Raw genomic sequence first — 23,308 nt, 5'->3', positions numbered from 1 at the left:
TCTGTTGTCTGATGTTTTATCTCTACAGACTTGTATAATGTCAGTCCTGCTGTCTATTGTCTGTTGTCTGATGTTTTATCTCTTCAGACTTGTATAATGTCAGTGCTGCGGTCAGTTGTCTGTCGCTGAACTCTTTGATCTCTTATGTGTTTTTCTTCTGACAGTTTCTTAACCCTCTGACCTCACAGCTCCGTCATGGCAGCAGCAGGCGTCTCTCGCTCTGAGGCCTTCGAGGATTATTCTCTCTACAGTAACCTGAGTGATGAGGAGCTGCTGCAGCTCGCCATCGAGCGCAGTCTGACTGACTCACCCGGCAACGCCTCCAATGACGTCACCTCTGCTTTTGCCAACACAACTCCTCACCAACCTGACAGCAGCAGCCTGAACCCTGCATCCAGAAACACTAACCAATCAAGGCACAGCTCCCAATGTCCACCTGCAAACTACAGCTCTCCAAATCCCCCGAGGGAGGAGCCTCCTGATCCGTATGTAATCTCACAAGTTTTTTATTATTCTCCATATTATGAGTATAAGCAACAGTATATCGTACTTGAGTACTTTACACTACTGTTAAAAAGTTAGTAATTACCCGTCATATTGATCTAGTTCATTCCTTCAATAATATCCATTTAAATAGGTTTCACCAAAAGAAGAAAGTTTGATTGAGAAAAGCGTCACTGCACCTGGGTTCTAAATATTGAGTTTGATCCTTTGTCTTTGGGCCTCCTTTATTCTACCCAGCGGTTGGATTGAAGAGGTTTAGTTTCTTTTAACAATTGCTGGTGATTTATTATTTTGTTTTCACCTCAGAGGTATCTTTGTATATTTCTGACTTTCATTGTCAGTCTTGTTGAACAGAGTCCTGCATGGATCAAGTTTTGCAAACCCAGACATCCCAGTAGCCATCATTGATTCAGCCGATTTCATAGTTTTACACCGTCGGCCATTTTATTTTGTAGGCCATGCAGCCTCAGTCTCTATTCCAGCCCAGTATCATGTAATGCTTCGGGGTTCCAAAGGAAAGCCTGAAAGTTTGGAATACCTCCTAAGCCTGCTGCCTCTGAGACTCGGCTCGGATAAGCGGAACACTATGGATGGATGTATGGATAGATCTAAGGATTTTTAACTGGCGCTACTGACGGCCTTGAATCTAACGAACAAAGTCGTTCTCTCCGTCTTCCAACACCTCCTTTTTTTCTTTAAGTTCTTTAATTGCATCTCCCATCTCTCTTTATTCATCCTCCATCTCTCTTTTCTGGTCTTGAATGTTCAGTGGTGACAGAGCCTCTCCCAGCTGTTAGTATACTGTTAGGCATGCTGGGTAACGGTTAGGTATAACGTTACCCAGCATGCCGTTTGGTAGTGTAAATTTGTAAATGTACAATTATTAGTTTACATTTTTCTATGTGTCAAATAGTGTTGTTAGTGTTGTATGCTGTTAAAGAGAGTTAATTGTGGGTTATCAATTGTTATTAACTGTTGTGTTCAAAATATTTAACCGTGAGTGAGAAGGGTACGCAGTTAATATGTCTTCCTCTTAATGCTTAATTCCTAGCCTTTACTCTCTGATTTGGTTGTTTATGAAAAATCTAAAGAGAAATTGGTAATACCTAAAGAATGGGTGTAGCACCCAGCACAAACTGATATATCTGTAAATTAATTTATATTATTTTACAAATAATATTGAATTAGGACCTTGCAAATCAGAATCAAATCGATTGGGGAAATCAGTGCCAATACCGAGCTATAGTCTTTAGTCTCGAGAGTTATTAGTCGGTCAAGTTATATCAACCATTCTCTTTTCCTAAACTGTTTTTTGTTTTCCTAAACCTAACTTCATGTGAAGACAGAAGTTTATTTGCATTAAAATGGGACTCGATGTTGTGTCATTCTCTGTGCTCTGATTGGCTGTTGTCTTTGTGTTGCTGACACAGGAAGACTTTTGATGGGACAGTCAGTCACTTCATGACGGGTTCTGGGAAGCGCATGGTGGAGTATCGCAAAGCTGATGGCAGTCTGGCCTTCATAGCTCCAGAACCTGAAGAGTGAGTCAAGTTCTGTTCATGAACCATCTCTGGACGAGGAACCACCTGTACCAACTGTTGCATCTCTGCAAGTGAAACCAGAATCCAGAAGGGGGTCAGGCAAGAACACAGACTGGAACGGTAGGCTAATGCTACCTAAAGAGGCAAGGAATGAGTGTAGATGGGCTGCTCAATCACCCAGTTCTCTTTCCCAACTCGTCACATGCGGACGTTTAGTCAGGCCGTGTTGGCGTCACTTAGGTTTAGGCAACAAACCACTTGGTTAGGTTTACATTGTTTTGGTAAACATAGGCATTTGCCACCCTGGAATGAAATGGCAAATGGTAAATGGACTGTACTTGTAAAGCTATTTTCTAGTCTTCCGACCACTCAAAGTGCTTTAACACTACATGTCATCATTCACCCATTCACACCCATTCGTACACTGATGACAGGGGCTACCATGTGAGGTGCCACCTGCCCATCAGGACTCTAACTAACATTCATTCACATACATACACCGCAGGAACAGCCTGCAGGAGGGAGTAGGAGGGTAGGGGGGTAAGAACATGTCACAGTGAACGGAGCAGGTGACAGAATGGATATTAACAACTGGCTGAAGTAGCGACATGAAGAGGTGTTCATATTTTGGGTGTGTTTGAGAGTCATGAGAGGTTGAGAGGTCAGGTGAGAGGGTTTTAGCAAGTTAGATAGGGGGGACAAGGGAGGATTGATAGATCAGTTGAGACGGGTGAGGTGGAGAGCTCAGGTAAGACGGGTGGCTCATGTATATTTTCCCTGCAGGGAGGAGGAGCCTCTGTTCAAAGCAATCCGTGTCGGTGACGCGAGCAGAGTGAAAGCGTTGGCAATGTGTCTGGGAACAAACCTTATGCTGCCAAGTAAACCAGGCTGGCTTGCGATCCACCAGGCGGCTTGGTATGGTCAGGAAACCTGTTTGCAAGTACTGCTGTCAGGTACATTTGTACACAAATACACACACACACACACACACACACACACACACACACACACACTCTCTCTCTCTCTCACACACACACACACACACACACACACACACACACACACACACACACACACACACACACACACACACACACACACACACACACACACACACACACACACACACACACACACACACACACACACACACACACACACACATCACAACAAAATCCAAAGAAGTCCCTTTTTGCATTTTGTGCCCAGCTCAGCCGGGAATGATCAACAAAAGAACGGAACGCGGTGAGACGGCGCTGCTTGTAGCTGTCAGCAAAGACCAGCTGCAATGTGTTCAGGTGCTGCTGGAAAATGGACTGGACCCCAACATCCCAGACTATGACAAAGAGACTCCCCTTTACAGAGGTGAATCTTACAGGAAAATAAGTCACAGTCCCAACAAAAGATTTACATGAACACATCACAGTTCACCTGAAGACATACACAGACTTCACTAAAGGAGCCATGTTATCCTTAAAATAATAAATCAGTTGTCTGCTGTTCATAGGATACAAAATTATTAGATTTTGGTACTCTTTATTTCATATTTTTTTAATAGTGCTTTGCCTTTATAAAGTGCTTTGCCTTTATAAACAGAGTACCCACTGATTCCCAAGACCAAGACCAGAACTATTAGTATCTCTTGAAACCAAATATGTTGAGCTCTGTTTCAGAACAGTTGTTCACTGTTGACCATAACTAGCTTTGAGGAGTCCACGTGTTATTTTAACAGAACCTGACAGCTTGGTCTCCGTGTTCTTGGTATAACTCTAAAGGTCTTAAAGAGTTAATATTTTTCTGATAGGTTGTGATCTTGACTCACCTGGTGTAGACAGAATCCGGAGAAAGTAGTGAGTATATTTCCTTTTAATAAACTCTTGTTTTCTTTCTCTGCAGCCTGCGAGAGGAGCATCCCTGCGATGGTTGCGGTGTTGTTGAATCACGGTGCGGCGGTGAACACTCACTGTGTTTGGGGTTGCACCGCCCTGCACGAAGCCGCATGTCGAAACAACCCGGAGATCTGTGAGATGCTGCTGAAGGCTGGAGCCAAACACAACATCTCCAACATGTACGGCATCTCACCGCTGTTCACTGCAGCTCAGAGCGGGCAGCTCGCCACCCTGCGCCTCCTCATCAAACACGGTACGTGTTGGGGATGGTTAATCTTATTTTTCTACTGCTACTGCTTCTGCTAACTGTAACCGTAGTAGTGTGTAGAATAAAAAGCACACAACAATCATAGAGCAGGTCTAATCAGGGTACTAAAAACTACATCTCAATGTAAACAACCACAAGAGTAGTGTAGTAAATAAGTTGATGTCAAAGGATGAAGGAAGATGTCCAGGTCCGCTGATGCAGTTTCAACAATTTCTTTATTGAATCAATGCATCAGAAATCATCCTGCGCAGAATGGAGCCCATACAGAGATTCAGCATGGACTGAGGCTCTCAGCCTTCAGGCTGGACTTATATCTGTGTTGTGCATCCCTTCAATGTGCACAAAGGCAAAACACATGTTGAGCAGTAAATACATCATTCAGACACCTTGAAACATACACTTTTTGAAATATGTTCCTGAGAACCCAAAATCTTCCATCTGTGTAAACATCACTATAAACAAGGTTGTCATCCCATACGTTGGTCATGAGGTCATTATCAGGGCAGCTCTTAAGAACCCTGACTGGTCAACATCACACAGCATGCAACAACTTCATGGCCTCATTACAACAAGGTATAGCAGAATATGATAAAATACACTACAGTATACAGTGGGTACGGAAAGTATTCAGACCCCTTTAAATTTTTCACCCTTTGTTTCATTGCAGCCATTTGCTAAAATCGAAAAAGTTCATTTTTTTTGCATTAATGTACACTCAGCAACCCATCTTGACAGAAAAAACCAGAAATGTAGAAATTTTTGCAAATTTATTAAAAAAGAAAAACTGAAATATCACATGGTCATAAGTATTCAGACCCTTTGCTCAGTATTGAGTAGAAGCACCCTTTTGAGCTAGTACAGCCATGAGTCTTCTTGGGAATGATGCAACAAGTTTCTCACACCTGGATTTGGGGATCCTCTGCCATTCTTCCTTGCAGATCCTCTCCAGTTCTGTCAGGTTGGATGGTGAACGTTGGTGGACAGCCATTTTCAGGTCTCTCCAGAGATGCTCAATTGGGTTTAGGTCAGGGCTCTGGCTGGGCCAGTCAAGAATGGTCACAGACTTGTTCCGAAGCCACTCCTTTGTTATTTTAGCTGTGTGCTTCGGGTCATTGTCTTGTTGGAAGGTGAACCTTCGGCCCAGTCTGAGGTCCTGAGCACTCTGGAGGAGGTTTTCTTCCAGGATATCTCTGTACTTGGCCGCATTCATCTTTCCTTCAATTGCAACCAGTCGTCCTGTCCCTGCAGCTGAAAAACACCCCCATAGCATGATGCTGCCACCACCATGTTTCACTGTTGGGATTGTATTGGGCAGGTGATGAGCAGTGCCTGGTTTTCTCCACACATACCGCTTAGAATTAACGCCAAAAGTTCAATCTTGGTCTCATCAGACCAGAGAATCTTATTTCTCATATTTTGGGAGTCCTCCATGTGTTTTTTTTAACTCTATGCGGGCTTTCATATGTCTTGCACTGAGGAGAGGCTTCCGTCGGGCCACTCTGCCATAAAGCCCCGACTGGTGGAGGGCTGCAGTGATAGTTGACTTTGTGGAACTTTCTCCCATCTCCCTACTGCATCTCTGGAGCTCAGCCACAGTGATCTTTGGGTTCTTCTTTACCTCTCTCACCAAGGCTCTTCTCCCACGATTGCTCAGTTTGGCTGGACGGCCAGGTCTAGGAAGAGTTCTGGTCATCCCATACTTCTTCCATTTAAGGATTATGGAGGCCACTGTGCTCTTAGGAACCTTGAGTGCTGCAGAAATTATTTTGTAACCTTGGCCAGATCTGTGCCTTGCCACAATTCTGTCTCTGAGCTCCTTGGGCAGTTCCTTCGACCTCATGATTCTCCTTTGTTCTGACATGCACTGTGAGCTGTAAGGTCTTATATAGACAGGTGTGTGCCTTTCCTAATCAAGTCCAATCAGTTTAATTAAACACAGCTGGACTCCAATGAAGGAGTAGAACCATCTCAAGGAGGATCAGAAGAAATGGACAGCATGTGAGTTAAATATGAGTGTCACAGCAAAGGGTCTGAATACTTATGACCATGTGATATTTCAGTTTTTCTTTTTTAATAAATTTGCAAAAAGTTCTACATTTCTGTTTTTTCTGTCAAGATGGGTTGCTGAGTGTACATTAATGCGAAAAAAATGAACTTTTTCGATTTTAGCAAATGGCTGCAATGAAACAAAGAGTGAAAAATTTAAAGGGGTCTGAATACTTTCCGTACCCACTGTAGTAGGCAAATTATTTTCTGATTAGAGAGAGATGCTTCCTCCTCTAGTAAATTCCTGAATCCTGTAGAGATGTTTCGTGGAGTTTAGAGTATTTTGGGGCAAAGTTCAGCTCAGTTAAATTTCAGTTTAGTTCAATTACATCTGGCAGAAAAATGGAGTAGTGTTCTTCACTTCTGCAGCTGCAGAGAGAACAATGATACCCTATACATTAGAATTAGGGGAGCAGGGCCCTCTTTTACTGGCTAGGGGTTACTATTTTTCAGGAACTAAATGTAGTGCCTGGTTCCACTGGTTGAAACACAGGTAAAGTTCCTGAGTTCCTCATAGGTTCTTGTCCCGTGAAAAGTTCCTATTATGGAAACAGTATGTTGACATACCCTAGACTATCCTTCATGAGGTCAACAACAATTCAATTTAATTTTTTTGTACAGCCCTTTTTCAAATCATGAATTTTCCCTGGAGGACTTTACAATCTGTACAGAAAAAAACAACCTCTGTTCTCAGACCCTTGCATCGGATATGGAAAAACTCCCCCTAAAAAAAAACTATATGATATTACAAGATTTGCTTCCCATGACATAAACCCTCCACTTTGAGAACCACTGTACCAACTTGGAATCCTGAGCCCTGAAACCTGAACACCAAACTCTGTCTCCCTACAGGTGCAGACATTAATGGTCAGGCTGCTGATGGAGCAACCGCTCTGTATGAAGCTTCTAAAAATGGACATGAAGAAATTGTGGAGCTCCTCCTCTCTCAGAACGCAAATGCCAACAAACCTGGAAAGTCTGGGTTATTACCGATTCATGTCGCTGCTCAGAGAGGAAGTGACATGTATGCACACTGACTATTGTCTGCCATATTTTAATAACAACAGAACTGAATTAAGAGAGTAGGGAGGTTTAGCAGAAACCAAGTGCCCCAGACCACAGCCATTGTTGTAGAGAGTGAAGACGCTCATTTCAATCAACAGCTCTATCGAACTGGGTGTTATGTTATGGATGATTATAAGTTTAACACTTGAAATTTCAAGAATATCAGTTAAAAAACAGAAACATTTATGAATTAAATTTTCTAAATTGTATTAGTGTTTATCAGATTAATGTATATCTAAATTATTTTCAACATGAGTGCCTTCTAGACGGCTTAATTTCCCAAAATCATATTCAGGCTTAAATTATATTAGTTCATGGAGTTTAAATGGGACTAAAGAGTGTCCCAGCCTTAACCTTTTAAACCCAAACTTTTTTTTTTCAAATACAACCCTACCCTTATACCATCATTCAAAACCAATCATTCACCTATAACCCTACCCAGAACCCACCAGAAGGTAACTATGTGTAACCGAATTAAATCAGGAGAGACAAGTAAATGAAAAAAAGATAAATGTTTATTATACACAGATAATGTGTGATGATAATGTTTTGACAGAAAGTATAAAGTGCTTAGATTCTACTGGGAGATTTGTAATTGAAGGATGTCTGCCCTGAGCAGCAGTAGGATAAATCTCTCAAAATGGAAATAAAACACAGCCTAAAATGTCCCCAAAAGGAATGCATACTTATAAAGTGGGAATGAAACAGACAGCTTAGACTATATGGCAAGTGTATAGGAATGACATAAACAAAAAAAGGATACTGCTTACCAGATACGAACATATGACCCCACTAACCAGATATGATGATATGACACCCCTTACCAGAAAATAATGTAGATGACACCATCTACCAGATATGAAGATATTACCCCACTTACCAGATAAGATAATAGGACACCACTTACAAGATAAGATAATGACAACACTTACCAGATACAATGATATGACATTACTTAACAGATAGGATGATAATACACTACTTACCGGATATGATGATATGACATCACTTACCAGGGAGAGCAACAGAGGAGGGATCCCTCTCCCAGGATGAACAGAAATGCAATAGATTTCATGTGACCAGAATGAACAACATAACAGAGATACAACACATTCAATGCATATGACATGAATGATTCATATAATAAGAGTAGTAAGCAGAATCATGATGGAAAAAATGAAGGACTACTAATAATAACAGCAGCAGTGGATATAAGAGAATAATAATATTGATAAGAGCAGTAATTGTATAGGGAATAGCAATAGTAATGTGACTGATAATAATAATGGTAGTAGCAGTGGGTGTCAGCAGGGCCACGGCAGTAGACACAACCACGGTCCAGATATAACCACGGTTCATGGGAACCTGCGAGGCGAGAAAGCACAAAGACTCCGGGAAGAAGCAAAGTCAGTAATGTGCATAAATAGGAGATGAATACATAAAGATGGAGGGAGAGAAGAGGAGAGAGGAGCTCAGTGTATCCTTGGTAGTACCCCTGCCATCTTCGTCTATAGCAGCATATCTAGGGGCTGGACCAAGGCGAACCTGAGCCAGTCCTAACTATAAACCTGAACCAGCCCTAACTATAAACCTGAGCCAGCCCTGACTATAAACCTGAACCAGACCTAACTATAAACCTGAGCCAGCCCTAACTATAAACCTGAGCCAGCTCTAACTATAAACCTGAACCAGCCCTAACTATAAACCTGAGCCAGCCCTGACTATAAACCTGAACCAGACCTAACTATAAACCTGAGCCAGCCCTAACTATAAACCTGAGCCAGCTCTAACTATAAACCTGAACCAGCCCTAACTATAAACCTGAGCCAGCTCTAACTATAAACCTGAACCAGCCCTAACTATAAACCTGAGCCAGCTCTAACTATAAACCTGAACCAGCCCTAACTATAAACCTGAGCCAGCCCTAACTATAAACCTGAACCAGTTCTAACTATAAACCTGAGCCAGCCTTAACTATAAACCTAAACCAGCCCTAACTATAAACCTAAACCAGCTCTGACTATAAAAGTGGTGAGTGTTCTGCCCCCGGGACTAAAACTGGAAGCTGGTTCCAAAGAAGAGAGGCTTGATAACTGAAGGTTCTGGTTCCTGTTCTCCTTTTAGATACTCTAGGAACCACAAGTAACCCTGCATTGATTGAGCGCAGCTCTCTAGTTGGGTAATATGGAACTATAAGTTCCTTAAGATAAGACAGTGCCTGGCCAATTAGAGTTTTGTAGGTGAGGAGAAGGATTTTAAATTCTATTCTTGAAAAGACATTTCTATGGAAAGACTATTACATTTTCTATTTCAATTCCATATGCCAGAACAAGGTCGAGGGTATGATTAAAACAGTAAGTGGGTTTCTGTACACTCTGACAATCGAATCTAATAATGAAATAAACGCAGTACTAAGGCATCATTATCAACATCAACATGAATATTAAAATCACTTACTTACTTTATCTGTTGGCAGTAGTGCTTTCCAGGTATGATGATATTACACCCCTTACCAGAATAGAAGACACATGACAGCTCTTATCAAATATGATGATATTACACCACTCACCAGATATGAGGATATGACACCACTTACCAGATATGATGATATGACACCACTTACCAAATATGATGTTATTACGCCACTTTCCAGAATAGAATATATAGGACACCACTTACCAGATACAATAATATGACACCTCTTACCAGATATGACAATATGACAACACTTACCAGGTACAATAATATGAGATTAATAATCATATATGATAATCTGACACCTCTTACCAGATGTGATGATATGATACGACTTACCAGATATGATGGATATGACATGACATGTCAGAATACATTGAATATGGGTAGTTGACTTCTGCTCGTTACATGCATACAGTCTTTTCAAAGGAAACTTCTATCTTCACAGGAAACAACTCAGTTAGGTAACAACACTAATTAGCTTTGTTTAGGAAAAGATGGTTAAATACTTAGATATAGGATAGATCAAGGTAATAAAACTACTCAGATTTTGAAAAAAAGATTGTCTTTGGGACAATATAACTATGGAAGTGCCATTACTGAAGTAAGCAAGTTGCGTGACAAATAAATCAACAATGACTTCTTGTTTCACACGAGAAAGAAACATCGGTCTGAAAGATTGCTGGTTGTTGGACCCATCCACTGCTTCTCCCATGTGCCCAGTGTTGTTTTTTGCGGTCTTTATACTTCCTCATTCATGGTTACGCAGATAACAAACAAAATAATTTTGTGGTATATCTACAAATAACAGTGCTTTGTTTTTGGTAGTTATAGCAACAAACACTGGATGAGAGGAGCATGCTCAGACCAAACATCACTAAGCTGTAGGAGCATCTAAACAGAAACATTTAGAAATGTATAGCGCCAATTCCTCTTGACTCACAGTATGTATTAACCTTCTCAGCTATCAACGTTACAGTGACAGTCTAACTTCTACAATCTGACCTTGTCTTTTATTTCAATCCGTATAGTGTTGTGTGAGTGTTTATGAAACACACACTGCATAACAAGGCTGACATTAGTTACATATGCTAGCGTATTTAGCTTTTTCGTCCTAGGCAATAGAGGAAAATCAGTATATATCGCTCTTAGGTTACATGCTTGAGTTTTCCTTGTGAGTTGATGCCTGTGGCAAATGTGATTGAGAGTGAAAACCAATGAGAGTCACCAACAGCCAGATCTGTGTTGGGGGCCTTGGCTTTTTGTAATACTTTAATGTTGACGTGACAATAGACAACACAAGCGACCTATGCCAGCCAATCAGATGTAAGTTGAGTTTGGTGTTTAGACCCGCCCTCCCAGGCCACACAACACACAAATAGAAATAACATTTCTTTTATTTTCTATTTAAAAATGTTCCTTTTCCTAACCCAACATTCAACAAATAAATATTAGAAAAATAGTCCAAAAAATGTATTGTGTAATTGTGAAAAGAAAAGACAAAATATAGATTATTAATCATTTTTTAGATACAAAATTTAACTCTAATAATAATAATAATAATAATAATAATAATAATAATAATAATAATAATTTTATTTGTATAGCACTTTTCAAACTCGGAGTACAAAGTGCTAAGTTCAACTGTGTGTGTGTGTGTGTGTGTGTGTGTGTGTGTGTGTGTGTGTGTGTGTGTGTGTGTGTGTGTGTGTGTGTGTGTGTGTGTGTGCTTGTGTATATATTTGTGTTGTTTAGGTTACCTATGTTCTTATGTTTATGTGTATACAGGATTTTTGATCTTCTTTCAAGGCAGGGGTGCTGAGCCAAAGAGGCTTGTAACCTCTCCTTACTGTCATGGGTGGCCATGCAGTCTACCATACCACAGAAACAATATTTTCGGAAAATACTCAACTACACAATTAGTTTGCATTATGTATTTCTTTATTAAAGAGCATGGCATTAGAATAAATTATTAGTTATGTGTTATTAACATGCATTAGGGGGTTCAGTGAGCCCCCTGAACCAACGCAAACTGTTCCTGTTCCCGCCAACAGAATAAGTAATATGATTGAATAGTACAAAAAATGTATTATACGGTCCCTTATAAACAGGAAACATCAACAAAACATTTCTGTTGGTTCCTGATAGCTCAGGGTCGGTCTAATCTAATTCCTGGAATGTCTCCTGTTACCAGCATTGTCTCCATGTTGATCTCGGCCACCAGTAAGACCAGAGTCCGGCGGACTGGCGCCAGCCCACTCCACCTGGCCGCTGACCGTAACCGTGATGACATCCTTGAAGTTCTGATCAAGGCGGGCTTCGATGTCAATGCTCAGCTGTCTGACGAACGATCAAGGCTGTACCAGGACCGCCGCAGCACGGCACTCTACTTCTCCGTCATCAACAACAACATCGACGCAGTGCGCATGCTGCTGGAGGCTGGTTCCGACCCAAACCTTGACGTGTTCAGGCCGCTGTTGGTGGCGGCGAGGCAGGGCTGTATCAAGACTGTCACCCTGCTGGTGGAGCACGGAGCTGACATCAACGCCTCCATCCCCACACACCCCACCACTTTCCCCGCTGTCTACATGTTCTCCATGAAGTACCTGCCTATGTTCAAGTACCTGCTTGACCACGGAGGCCACGCACTGTCCTGCTTCAACTGTGTCTTTGGTAACCGACCGCATCCATCAATCAAAACAACGCGATCAGAGAGGGACCTCCCCGACACTGACCGGGTCCCCCAGCAAAGGGGAGGCGTTCAGGTGACCCCAATCTGTTTAAAACGATTAAATATACAACGTCAACAAAGTTTCAATAGTTTAAGTTAAACGCAACTTTATTTACTACAGAGATACTAAAAGTTTCAATGGGAAAAGATATGGGATTTCAGGAATTGATAGAAAGCTCTGTAATTGATTGACAGTCATGTAAATGATTGACAGTCCTGTGATTGACGAACAGTTCTGTGATTGATTGACAGTTTTGTGAGATGATCTCGGCCCCTAGTATCTGTCGGTGGGCGGGGCCGATCATTGACATCCTGTTGGACTACGTTGGTCATGTGACTCTCTGCACCAGAGTGATGGAACACCTGGACAGTTACTCCGGCTGGAGCGTGATCAAGGACAAAGCAGGTGAGTCATGACTGATAAAAAACTGACAACCTATCAGATGGTCCCCCAATAAACATGTCTGTAAAAAAGGGTTGTAGTTTCCAGTGATGTACTAGTCTGTGTCAGAGTTTCCAGTGATCTTACCAGTTTGTCTCATGGTTTCCACTGATGTTACCAAATTGTCTCATTGTTTTCCAGTCATGTTACTGGTTTGTCTCGTAGTTTTTCAGTGATGTTACCGGTTTGTCTCGTAGTTTTCCAGTCATGTTACTGGTTTGTCCCGTAGTTTCCCAGTGATGTTACCGGTTTGTCTCGTAGTTTTCCAGTGATGTTACCGGTTTGTCTCGTAGTTTTCCAGTCATGTTACCGGTTTGTCTCGTAGTTTCCCAGTGATGTTACCGGTTTGTCTCGTAGTTTTCCAGGGATGTTACTGGTTTGTTTGGAAGTTTTCCAGTGATGTTACTGGTTTGTCTCATAGTTTTCCAGTGATGTTACAGGTTTGTCTGGTAGTTTCCCAGTGATGTTACTGGTTTGTCTGGTAGTTTCCCAGTGATGTAACAGTTTTTTCTTGTGGTTTTTCAGCCCCTCCTCGCCCGCTGCTGCAGCTCTGCAGAATACAGGTTCTGCAGCTGGTTGGACGACGTCGTTTGAAGAAGCTGCCGCTGCCTGGTGGTCTGATCCGCTTCCTGCAGCACCAGGAAGGATCTGTGGAGGACTTGTGAAGGAACCCTGATGTGTTTACACTTCATCCGGTTTACTATAGGGAGGGTATTGCTAGTATTGATTAGTATTGATTACTTGGGCTTCCGACATTTTACTTATGATGAAAATATGAAAAGACACATTGTTTCTTCCTCAATCTTTCAGCTAGTAGTCTGTGTTGTTTTTTTGTCATGAGCATCCAGGATTTTTGCAACACGTTCCAGATGTTTGTCAGTTTCTCCTGGATTATAAACTGGTTGATGCTGATGGTTCTGCAGGTCCGTGGTTCTCATGATTCTCTTATATAGAAGTCATATTAAATCACTGAATGTACCAGATGTTTGGAGGCATTTCCAGCTCGCTCTGTAATGGATGGAACTTAAAACTAGATTTTATTTGAACCTGGCATCAACACATTTTACACCTGCACTCTTCTGTTGCTATTTTGTAGTTTATTATTGTAGTGTTCCTGCTCTATCACACTAGTGATCAATGAGTTTAATGATCCGTTGGAACAATATTCACACAGAGATGTCAGTGTTTTTGTGATTTCATGTCTTTGTTTCATTTTAATGACACAGTCTGACAGTTTCACTATCAGCCCTGATCACTGCTCCTCCTATTGTTCATTAATCTATTAATAACCAATGACATAATAATGACGTCATACCTTTAATACTCCAGTCTGCCATTTCATGTAACACTTTCAAACTGAAATTTATCATGAGGCACAAGTAGTTTATGAACTAAAGTCTGTATTTATGATGCAAACTGTTTTAGTAAATGTGTATTTCAACTGTTCTAAAATCATTAAAGTTAAACATTCAGAAATACAAATATAAAAGTGTGAAGCTGACAGATGGATGCTATGACCCCCTCCCCCCCCCCTCCTCCCTCCTCCTCCCCCTATTATTCTGCTAAATAACCATATCATGGTGAATGGATTGTTCTTGTGTAGCGCCTTTGTAGTCTCTCGACTGCTCAAAGCACTCAAACAATACATCATTCACCCATTCATACACTAATAACAAGTGCCACCTGCCCATCAGAACTGACTAAAATTCATACTACAGCAATTTGGGGTTAAGTGTCTTGCACAATGACACATCGACATGGACTAGCAGAGCTAGGGATTAAACCACTGATCTCTTGATTGAGGGACTACCCTTTCCACTGTCTGAGCCACAGTCGCTTAATGCAGCCGGTCATACTTCTAACGGACTTACGTGCCTCAAAACACATTTTTTTCTACCTTTCCCAGCGGTGGCCAACTCTTTCGACAGAGTCGCCATGAAAATATGTTTGACAGTGACTTATTGAACATTTGATAAGTGCTGGTGGGTCAAACAAACACAGGACTTTCACCCAGGACGCTGCTGTCCATGTCCTGTGTGAAACAAACGTAAACGTTAACTTTACACTTGTTCTGTAACGATAAGTAAAAGAGTCTGTTAAGTGTGGTTATTTATTTTAAATACAAGCCATGATCCATTTTCTAACCTCACTAAGTGGTTTTGTTGAACCTAACAATTGATTCACTTAGTTTCCAAATGGTCACAAATATGAATCTCATGTTCTACAAACAAATCACAAGATTTACAAATGTACATAATGATGAACATGTGTAAAACAGTTGTACAAATGCACACATCAGGATAAATTGATGTAATTTCAAAGTGAGAAAGATGTTTTTTTCTAAATATACAGAATAGCTTTTAGCCCCTCGATAAGAACACATACATTTACCAACTTTATACTTTAAACAGTTGCTTCTACGTGTAAATATGTGGTTTGAATAAGCTACTGCCAGGTAGTCCACAACCGAGCTTACTCGTTCATAACTATTTATGAACGCAGTAATATTTATTAGGCAGTTTCCAATACAGCTGACTCTGCAGGACTCCTTTAAGCTTGATGTGTTTCTGAGCCAGTACACTTGTCGGTGTGTTTCTGGGGCTTGGGGAGGAGGTGCTCCTTGTGAGGCTGGGGGAGAAGGTGCTCCTTGTGAGGCTGGGGGAGGACCAGGGGCTGTTTGTTGTGCCCTCGGTCATGCCAGCAGACGTCCAGCAGTGGGTAGACTTTTCCCTGAACCTCCAGCCTGAAGCTGTAGATGAAGCCGAGCTCATCAGGACTGTCGCTGTTATAGAAGGTGAGACCTCTGCCCTCATAGTCCAGAAAGAGTCCCACCCGATGGGGGGGAGACAGCACCGGCAGGACCACCCTGTGTGAAGAGAAGGCTTCATAAACTCCGTCCTTCAGTCCGATCAACCACACTCCACTCTCTGGATTCTTCCCCAGCTTGGCTTTACGATTGGTCGTTCCTTTGATCAAACCGAGACGCCATTTAGGTTTGTTAGCAACCTCCACCTGGACATGAAGGAAGCAGAACACTTAAGAGACAGCTGTATGAATAAATCCTGTGACCCTGCAGCAGTGTTTACCTCCCAGTAGTGTTTCCCAGAGGAGAAGCCTCGGTTGGCCAGGACGCAGTAACTATAACTGAACCTCTCTGGATTATCAGGAAGCCTCCGCAGCAGAGCACCACAGCTCACCATCGTGTCCCCATGATGGAGCTCCAACATTGGGTGAGCAGTCTGAGGATCCAGCCTTATCAGCTCTGGTGCTGGAGGAAGAAGAAGAGGTAGAAGAAGTAAGACAGACAGACCAAGACCCAAAGATGAGAGCTGGGCTTTAAGGCTAATTGGACATAGTGGCCTAATAGTGAAATTGAAACTTCCTGGTCCTTCACATGATGTCATGGCTTGACAGAGGGCTGGGAGGCGGAGCTAAAGGAAAAGCTAGTGAGCATGCTATATGGGATCAGTGATGAGGACGATCTTTTGAATTGTATACAGGAAAGTCTGACTTTGTTTTGCTTCTGAACCACTGAGCAAAGTCAGACAGACAAACAGGTACAGGTGCACCTGGCAGGACTTTTCTCTGCAGTCTCTTCCACACAGTGAGTTTAATGTCGTTGTGGTTGAAACCAGTTTTAAAGTTCAGAGAGCTGAAGATCCTCTCCTCCTTCTGCTGGAGCTCCTGAATCTCTCTGAACCTGAGAAAGACGAGAAGACATTGATATTTATCACTAAATGTTTAATCACTAAACCAGTTAATTGATGACATGTTTATTGTTTTTTTTTTTACCTCGGAGCGATCGTTCCGTACTTCTGTAAAAAGAAACAGAGAAAGACCTTATTTCACATCTGATCAATAATCTCTCAGGACTATTAATCAGAAAGACATAATTGATCAGTTTATATTTCTTAACACCAGTTTTAACCCTCACAGTTCAATGTTCCTGCTGAACATAATTACGAGCCTCGTCAATGATATTGATAGGATTCAATCATGTTGTCATGAAGGTCAGTTGGGACACTTTAGTTTGACCCCAAATAATCTGCCACTACTCACCTAACCTACGTCAACAGATTTCTTTGACAAAAAGATACATTTGTATAATGTTTTTTTTCTATAAAATACTGATAAATGACAAAAGAGTGTCTGACTTCCAATTGAGTAAACATTCACTCAGCAACTTCACAGTGGGCCTCTTTCAACCAGATACATCTTTGTCTTGTTTTTGTCTGCTTATAGTTGAGTTGTAGGAACTGTTATCAATTCTGTCACATCCATCTCAGGGAAAGCAGACACGCTTTGCACTCAAGTGCTAGCTACCAACAGAGATCCAGGCAGCTAACATTTGCATGGTAGAAGAAAGCCAACAAAGGAGCCAAACATTTGCTAACACACTGTAGATGTCAAAACTATTAATAAGCTGTGAGAAAAAGTTTGAATGCCTCCTCTTTGAGCCTGAAAGTGAAGATTGTTTGTGGCTGAGTATGAGACGGTGAATGGCATAGGAAGTCCCAACTGTCCCTGTTCTCACCTGCCAGGATAAAGTAAATCACGGACTGTAACAAACCGACAGTACCATGATGAAGCCCAGTTGTCCCTCACTACAGACCGGACCGATCACAGACTGTAACAAACCGACAGTACCATGATGAAGCCCAGTTGTCCCTCACTACAGACCGGACCGATCACAGACTGTAACAAACCGACAGTACCATGATGAAGCCCAGTTTCCCTCAATATATACCCGACCGGTCACAGACCGTAACAGACCGACAGTACCATGATGAAGCCCAGTTGTCCCTCAATATATACTGGACCGATCGCAGACCGTAACAGACCGACAGTACCATGATGAAGCCCAGTTGTCCCTCACTACATACCGGACTGCTCACAGACCGTAACAGACCGACAGTACCATGATGAAGCCCAGTTGTCCCTCAATATATACTGGACCGATCGCAGACTGTAACAGAGCGACAGTACCATGATGAAGCCCAGTTGTCCCACACTACAGACCGGACCGATCACAGACTGTAACAAACCGACAGTACCATGATGAAGACCAGTTGTCCCTCACTACAGACCGGACCGATCACAGACTGTAACAGACCGACAGTACCATGATGAAGCCCAGGTGTCCCTCACTACAACTGGACCGATCACAAACTGTAACAGACCAACAGTACCATGATGAAGCCCAGGTGTCCCTCACTACAGACCGGACCGATCGTAGACCGTAACAGACCGACAGTACCATGATGAAGCCCAGGTGTCCCTCACTACAACTGGACCGATCACAAACTGTAACAGACCAACAGTACCATGATGAAGCCCAGGTGTCCCTCACTACAGACCGGACCGATCGTAGACCGTAACAGACCGACAGTACCATGGTGAAGCCCAGGTGTACCTCAATACAGACAGGATGATCACAGACCGTAACAGACAGACAGTACCATGATGAAGCCCAAGTGTCCCTTCCTAAATACCGGACCGATCACAGACCGTAACAGACCGACAGTACAATGATGAAGCCCAGGTCTCCCTCAATACAGACCGGATGATCACAGGCCGTAAAAGACCAACAGTGCCATGATGAAGCCAGGTGCCCTCACTAAAGACTGGATGATCACAGACCGTAACACACTGACAGTACCATGATGAAGCCAGGTGCCCTCACTAAAGACTGGATGATCACAGACCGTAACACACTGACAGTACCATGATGAAGCCAGGTGTCCCTCACTACATACTGGATCGATCACAGACCATAAAAGACCGACAGTACCATGATGAAGCTAGGTGTCCCTCACTACATACTGGACCGATCACAGACCATAAAAGACCGACAGTACCATGATGAAGCTAGGTGTCCCTCACTACATACTGGACCGATCACAGACTGCAACAAACCCACAGTACCATGATGAAGCCCAGTTGTCCCTCACTACAGACCGGACCGATCACAGACTGCAACAAACCCACAGTACCATGATGAAGCCCAGTTGTCCCTCAATATACCGGACCGATCACAGACCGTAACAGACCGACAGTACCATGATGAAGCCCAGGTGGCCTTCATTGCTCAGGTCCTGCAGGGTATTCTGGGCCTCCTGCAGCCGGTTCAGGTTCAGGTTTAACTGGTCTGTCTGGTTTTGGAGGGACGAGATGAGGACGGCTGTTGAGGTCTCCACCTGCTGCATGAAACCCGCCTCTTCCACCTCCAGGCAGCGCCGCAGTTCACCAAACTCCTTCCTCACCACCCATTTTAGCACGTCAGACTCGTTCTGATTGGATAGAGAGCAGCAGGTAAGATCCAATTCCATTCAGGATGCTTAATCGGCGTGAACGAACAATGCTGCACATTATTGCCAAAGCATGACAACTACATTATGAAGAAAATGGTACAATTTAGAAAATCAAGACAATCAAGCCTTCTCTGTGTGTGTGTGTTTTGTGAGTATGGGGGGGGGGGGTTGTTGAACTTCTGTCTCATGTGAACAACTGAGGTCAATGAGGGTCTTCAGGCTGTTAGCGTGACAGAGGATCAAACAGAGTTTGTAGGTTAACCACATGTATGATGAGTGCAAATGTAGACTCACAGTGATCCTGGATTTGTTGTACGCCATTTTACAGATCTGATCCTCCAATTTACGTTTCTGATGCTGGAACTCTGTTATCAGACAGGAAATGTCCTCCTGAGAGAGAAACAGACATGTAAAATACTTCCATTAGTATTGAGGAATCATATTATTAAAAGCAGAATGATCATTATACTTCAACATGTTCAGATGCTGCTGTGGCCACAAGCTAAACAAGTGCAGTAACATCCTCCAAGTCGAGGATCCCGAGCCATTTCCAGGCCAGGTGAGAAGTATAAATTGGAACATGTTTCTGGTCTACCTCAGGGTCTCCTACTGGATATGCCCGGAATCCTGAATCCTCCTGATCAGATGTTGAACCACCTCATGTGCTTTTCCTCTGAGCTCCTCTCCAAGTCTCTAAGGCTGAACCTAGTCACCCTGCAGAGGAACTACCTCCATCTCATTCTTTCATTCCTACCCAGAAAACAGGACCACAGCTTTTACATTACTAATCATTTCACCCCCGGTGGTGAAGGAGAGGTACCGCAAGTCCTTCCTCCCTGCTGCTGTCAGGCTGCACAACCAGCTCTGCTCCCAGCAGACCACATGACACTAATACACTGATACACTGATACACCAATACACTGATACACTAATACACTGTGCAATACAACATTTATAATAATTTCTGTCTGTATATATATTTTTACTGTGGATCTCTACTGTTCTTACTGTTTTTTACTGTTTTTATTGCTCATTTGCTTATTTATAATACTTATTTTGATCTTGTGTTTTTTATTTTTATTTCTATTTACTATGTCTCTTGTTTTGCACTATCCTCTTTGCTGCTGTAATCCTGTAAATTTCCCCGCTGCGGGACTAATAAAGGATTATCTTATCTTATCTTATTTACACCCAGTCATACACTGACGACAAGGGCTACCATGTAAGGTGCTTCACCTGCCCATCAGGATTTATCTAATCATTCACACCCATTCATACACATTACATTACAGTCATTTAGCAGACGCTTTTATCCAAAGCGACTTACAGTCAGTAGTATATTACATATCATTCACCCATTCACACACTGATGACAGGCTACCATCAAGGTGCCACCATCAGACTCTAACTAACATTCATCATCCAGTCCACACCGATGCAAGCCTTCAGGAGCAACTTGGGGTTAAGTGTCTTAAGCCGGGTATTGAACCACCGATCCTCTGAATGGAGAACTACCTTGCTCTCCACTACGCCACAGCCTTCGGGAACAACTCAGGGTTAAGTGTCTTGCCCAAGGACACATCGACATGGACTGCCGGAGCCAGGGATCGAACTGCAGATCCTCTGATTGGAGGACAACCCCCTGCTCTCCACTGAGCCACAGTCGCCTCAGGGCAGTACCATGTTGACTGCATCATCCACCGACCTGTTTGCCCAGTAGGCAAACTGCAGGGGGTCCAGCCGGGGGTCCAGCAGGGGGCCTAAGATGTCCGTCAGGTGGGTCAACACCAGTTTCTCAAACGATTTCATGACCACAGACGTCAGGACTACGGGCCTGTAGTCATTTGATCCTGAAGAGGATATTTATATGCAATGTCGTAGGATGTATGCACAAGCAAACTTTCTCTCGCACAGGTTTACTTTGTGTACAGACGGAGTGGAGATGTCTCTGTTTAGAGCATATTGAACACCAATCTATACTGAAACTACAAAACAGCAGCAGAGACTTCAAGTAGCTCATAATGTTGCCATGAGAGTATTACTGAAGAGAATGAGAAATTGGTAGCTCATTGGTGGGTCTATATTTGTCTATCTTCTTATCGTGCTTTTTAATGTAATATATTCAAAGTCTGAAACAATAGTTTGATTTGATTTGATGTTGAAGTAAACACTGTGAGGGAAGGACAGAGGATGTCGCATGTGCACAGATTGTAAAGCCCTCTGAGGCAAATTTGTAATTTGTGATTCTGGGCTATACAAAATAAACTGAATTGAATTGAATTGAATTGTAACCCAGAGTAGCAGGCGCTGTGAAGGTCACACCAGTTACAGTACAACGTTCATAAACATTGACGTGTGACCTTATTGTTGTTAAACTGGAAACACAGAGGTGATATTTGGTTTATGTTGAACATTAAACTCACCTTATCTCACTGTTTGATGATATGTGAGCTAATAACTGCTTATCTGCACTGAGTCAACAACACCAAACTGTTTTTACCTGCCAATGAGATCAAACGTTTAAACAATTCCACTTGTGAAAAACAATTATTAGAGCAATGTTTGCATCTAAATGAACCATTAGATTTTTTATTCTCACAAAAAAACATCAACAATGTTCCAGTTCGAATCTTCTTTATAAACATATAGAACCTAAATATTTAACATTTGTAAATGTTTGGCCCCTACCTTCCACTTGGGTCTTTTCTGTCTTTCCGGATGTTGATTGTCAGCTGATGAGCTGCACCTGAACTGTTGTGGATCCAGCTTTAAAGACTTTAAAAGAACCCTAACCCTAACCCTAACCCACCTGAACATGATCTCTCTTCCCTGGCTGACATGCTGCTGTTTGGTTCTTGTTGGCTCCACACAATGCTATTAATTATAAATGACCAAGTTTGATTTCTTTCATTAATGTATTCTTTAAATAAATGTGCTTATTTATTACTTTTAACTTGTCTGGTCTTCCATTGAATTGGCAGCCTTTGAGCCGGGTTGAAAAAGCTAAGGTGTGACTTTATGCTCACAGGTTTGACTTTATGCTAACAGGTGTGACTAAGTGCTAACAGGTGTGACTTTATGCTAACAGGTGTGACTAAGTGCTAACAGGTGTGACTTTTTGCTAACAGGTGTGAATTTATGCTAACAGGTGTGACTTTATGCTAACAGGTGTGACTTAGTGCTAACAGGTGTGACTAAGTGCAACAAGTGTGACTTTATGCTAACAGGTGTGACTTTATGCTAACAGGTGTGACTTAGTGCTAACAGGTGTGACATTGACCTCATTCTCGTACCTTCATGCGGCTGTAGACGGAGCTCACAGGTGTGATTTTGTGACCACGGTGAGCACCGATGCTTCCACAGAGGCCACAGATCACCGTCTGCTCGTCTTCGCAGTAAAGGCTGAGCGGGTTGTGATGCTGAGGACACGACTCCGGCTGAGCTCCTGAAACGCTCACTTCCTGTCAGAATTAACAAAACTTTGTGACGATATAAAGTTGAAAAATATTACTGAATCAACGTTTCACTTGTTAAACCCAGATAAAGAACTTTTTAACCTGTTCATAACTATCAGGTTTCACAGGTAATCTGATGACAGGTGTTTTACCTGCAGAGCCTCTATGATTCGAGCCAAGCTGACGTTGGGAGGAGGACTGTCTCCATCGACAGCACAGCGACACACAGGACACTGCAGCTGACCGAGAAGGTCCATCGTCATGGAGCGGACACAACACCTGCACAGGTGAGGACAGGTCAGGTGAGGTCAGGACCATACAGGTGAGGACAGGTGAGGAATGGTGAGGACAGGTCATGTGAGGTCAGGACCTTACAGGTGAAGACAGGTGAGGACAGAACAGGTGAGGACAGGTGAGGACAGGTGTGGAAAGGACCATCGAGGACAGGTCATGTGAGGTCAGGACCTTACAGGTGAGGACAGGACAGGTTAGGACAGGTGAGGACAGAACAGGTGAGGACAGGTGAGGACAGGTGTGGAAAGGACCGTCGAGGACAGGACAGGTGAGGACAGGTGTGGAAA

The 23,308-nt window shown here is 42.7% G+C and overlaps 2 protein-coding genes across 2 annotated transcripts in view; one reads left to right on the top strand and one right to left on the bottom strand.

Moving 5' to 3' along the window:
- Window positions 1-195: 195 nt before the first annotated feature.
- asb2a.1 (ankyrin repeat and SOCS box containing 2a, tandem duplicate 1) lies at window positions 196-13,626 on the top strand. Its single transcript, XM_054619021.1, has 9 exons — window positions 196-485; window positions 1,935-2,045; window positions 2,829-2,998; window positions 3,255-3,410; window positions 3,942-4,187; window positions 7,101-7,272; window positions 11,983-12,553; window positions 12,772-12,925; window positions 13,487-13,626. The coding sequence occupies exons 1-9, from the start codon at window positions 196-198 to the stop codon at window positions 13,624-13,626; spliced, it is 2,010 nt and encodes a 669-aa protein (XP_054474996.1).
- Window positions 13,627-15,299: 1,673 nt separating this feature from the next.
- LOC129107386 (E3 ubiquitin-protein ligase TRIM50-like) overlaps window positions 15,300-23,308 on the bottom strand; it is an 8,202-nt gene continuing 193 nt past the window's right edge. Inside the window, exons 2-9 of the mRNA XM_054618866.1 lie at window positions 22,880-23,006; window positions 22,566-22,733; window positions 19,567-19,662; window positions 19,021-19,251; window positions 16,754-16,776; window positions 16,531-16,661; window positions 16,048-16,229; window positions 15,300-15,973 (exon numbers count right to left, since the gene is read on the bottom strand). Coding sequence (XP_054474841.1) covers window positions 15,512-15,973; window positions 16,048-16,229; window positions 16,531-16,661; window positions 16,754-16,776; window positions 19,021-19,251; window positions 19,567-19,662; window positions 22,566-22,733; window positions 22,880-23,006 — 1,420 coding nt within the window. The 3' untranslated portion in view covers window positions 15,300-15,511. The remainder of the gene's footprint in view (window positions 15,974-16,047; window positions 16,230-16,530; window positions 16,662-16,753; window positions 16,777-19,020; window positions 19,252-19,566; window positions 19,663-22,565; window positions 22,734-22,879; window positions 23,007-23,308) is intronic.

The sequence above is a fragment of the Anoplopoma fimbria genome, chromosome 18, assembly GCF_027596085.1.
Source record: "Anoplopoma fimbria isolate UVic2021 breed Golden Eagle Sablefish chromosome 18, Afim_UVic_2022, whole genome shotgun sequence".
Lineage (NCBI taxonomy): Eukaryota > Metazoa > Chordata > Actinopteri > Perciformes > Anoplopomatidae > Anoplopoma > Anoplopoma fimbria.
Note: the sequence above shows the minus strand (reverse complement) of the source record. Positions and strands in the feature narration are given on the sequence as shown.

Bases quoted from the DNA above. Each gene is read 5' to 3' on its own strand.
- asb2a.1 (XM_054619021.1), top strand. From the start codon at position 196: ATGGCAGCAGCAGGCGTCTCTCGCTCTGAGGCCTTCGAGGATTATTCT. The intron at 486-1,934 runs GTATGTAATCTC...TTGCTGACACAG, and splicing joins AGGGAGGAGCCTCCTGATCC to GAAGACTTTTGATGGGACAG. The intron at 2,046-2,828 runs GTGAGTCAAGTT...TTTTCCCTGCAG, and splicing joins ATAGCTCCAGAACCTGAAGA to GGAGGAGGAGCCTCTGTTCA.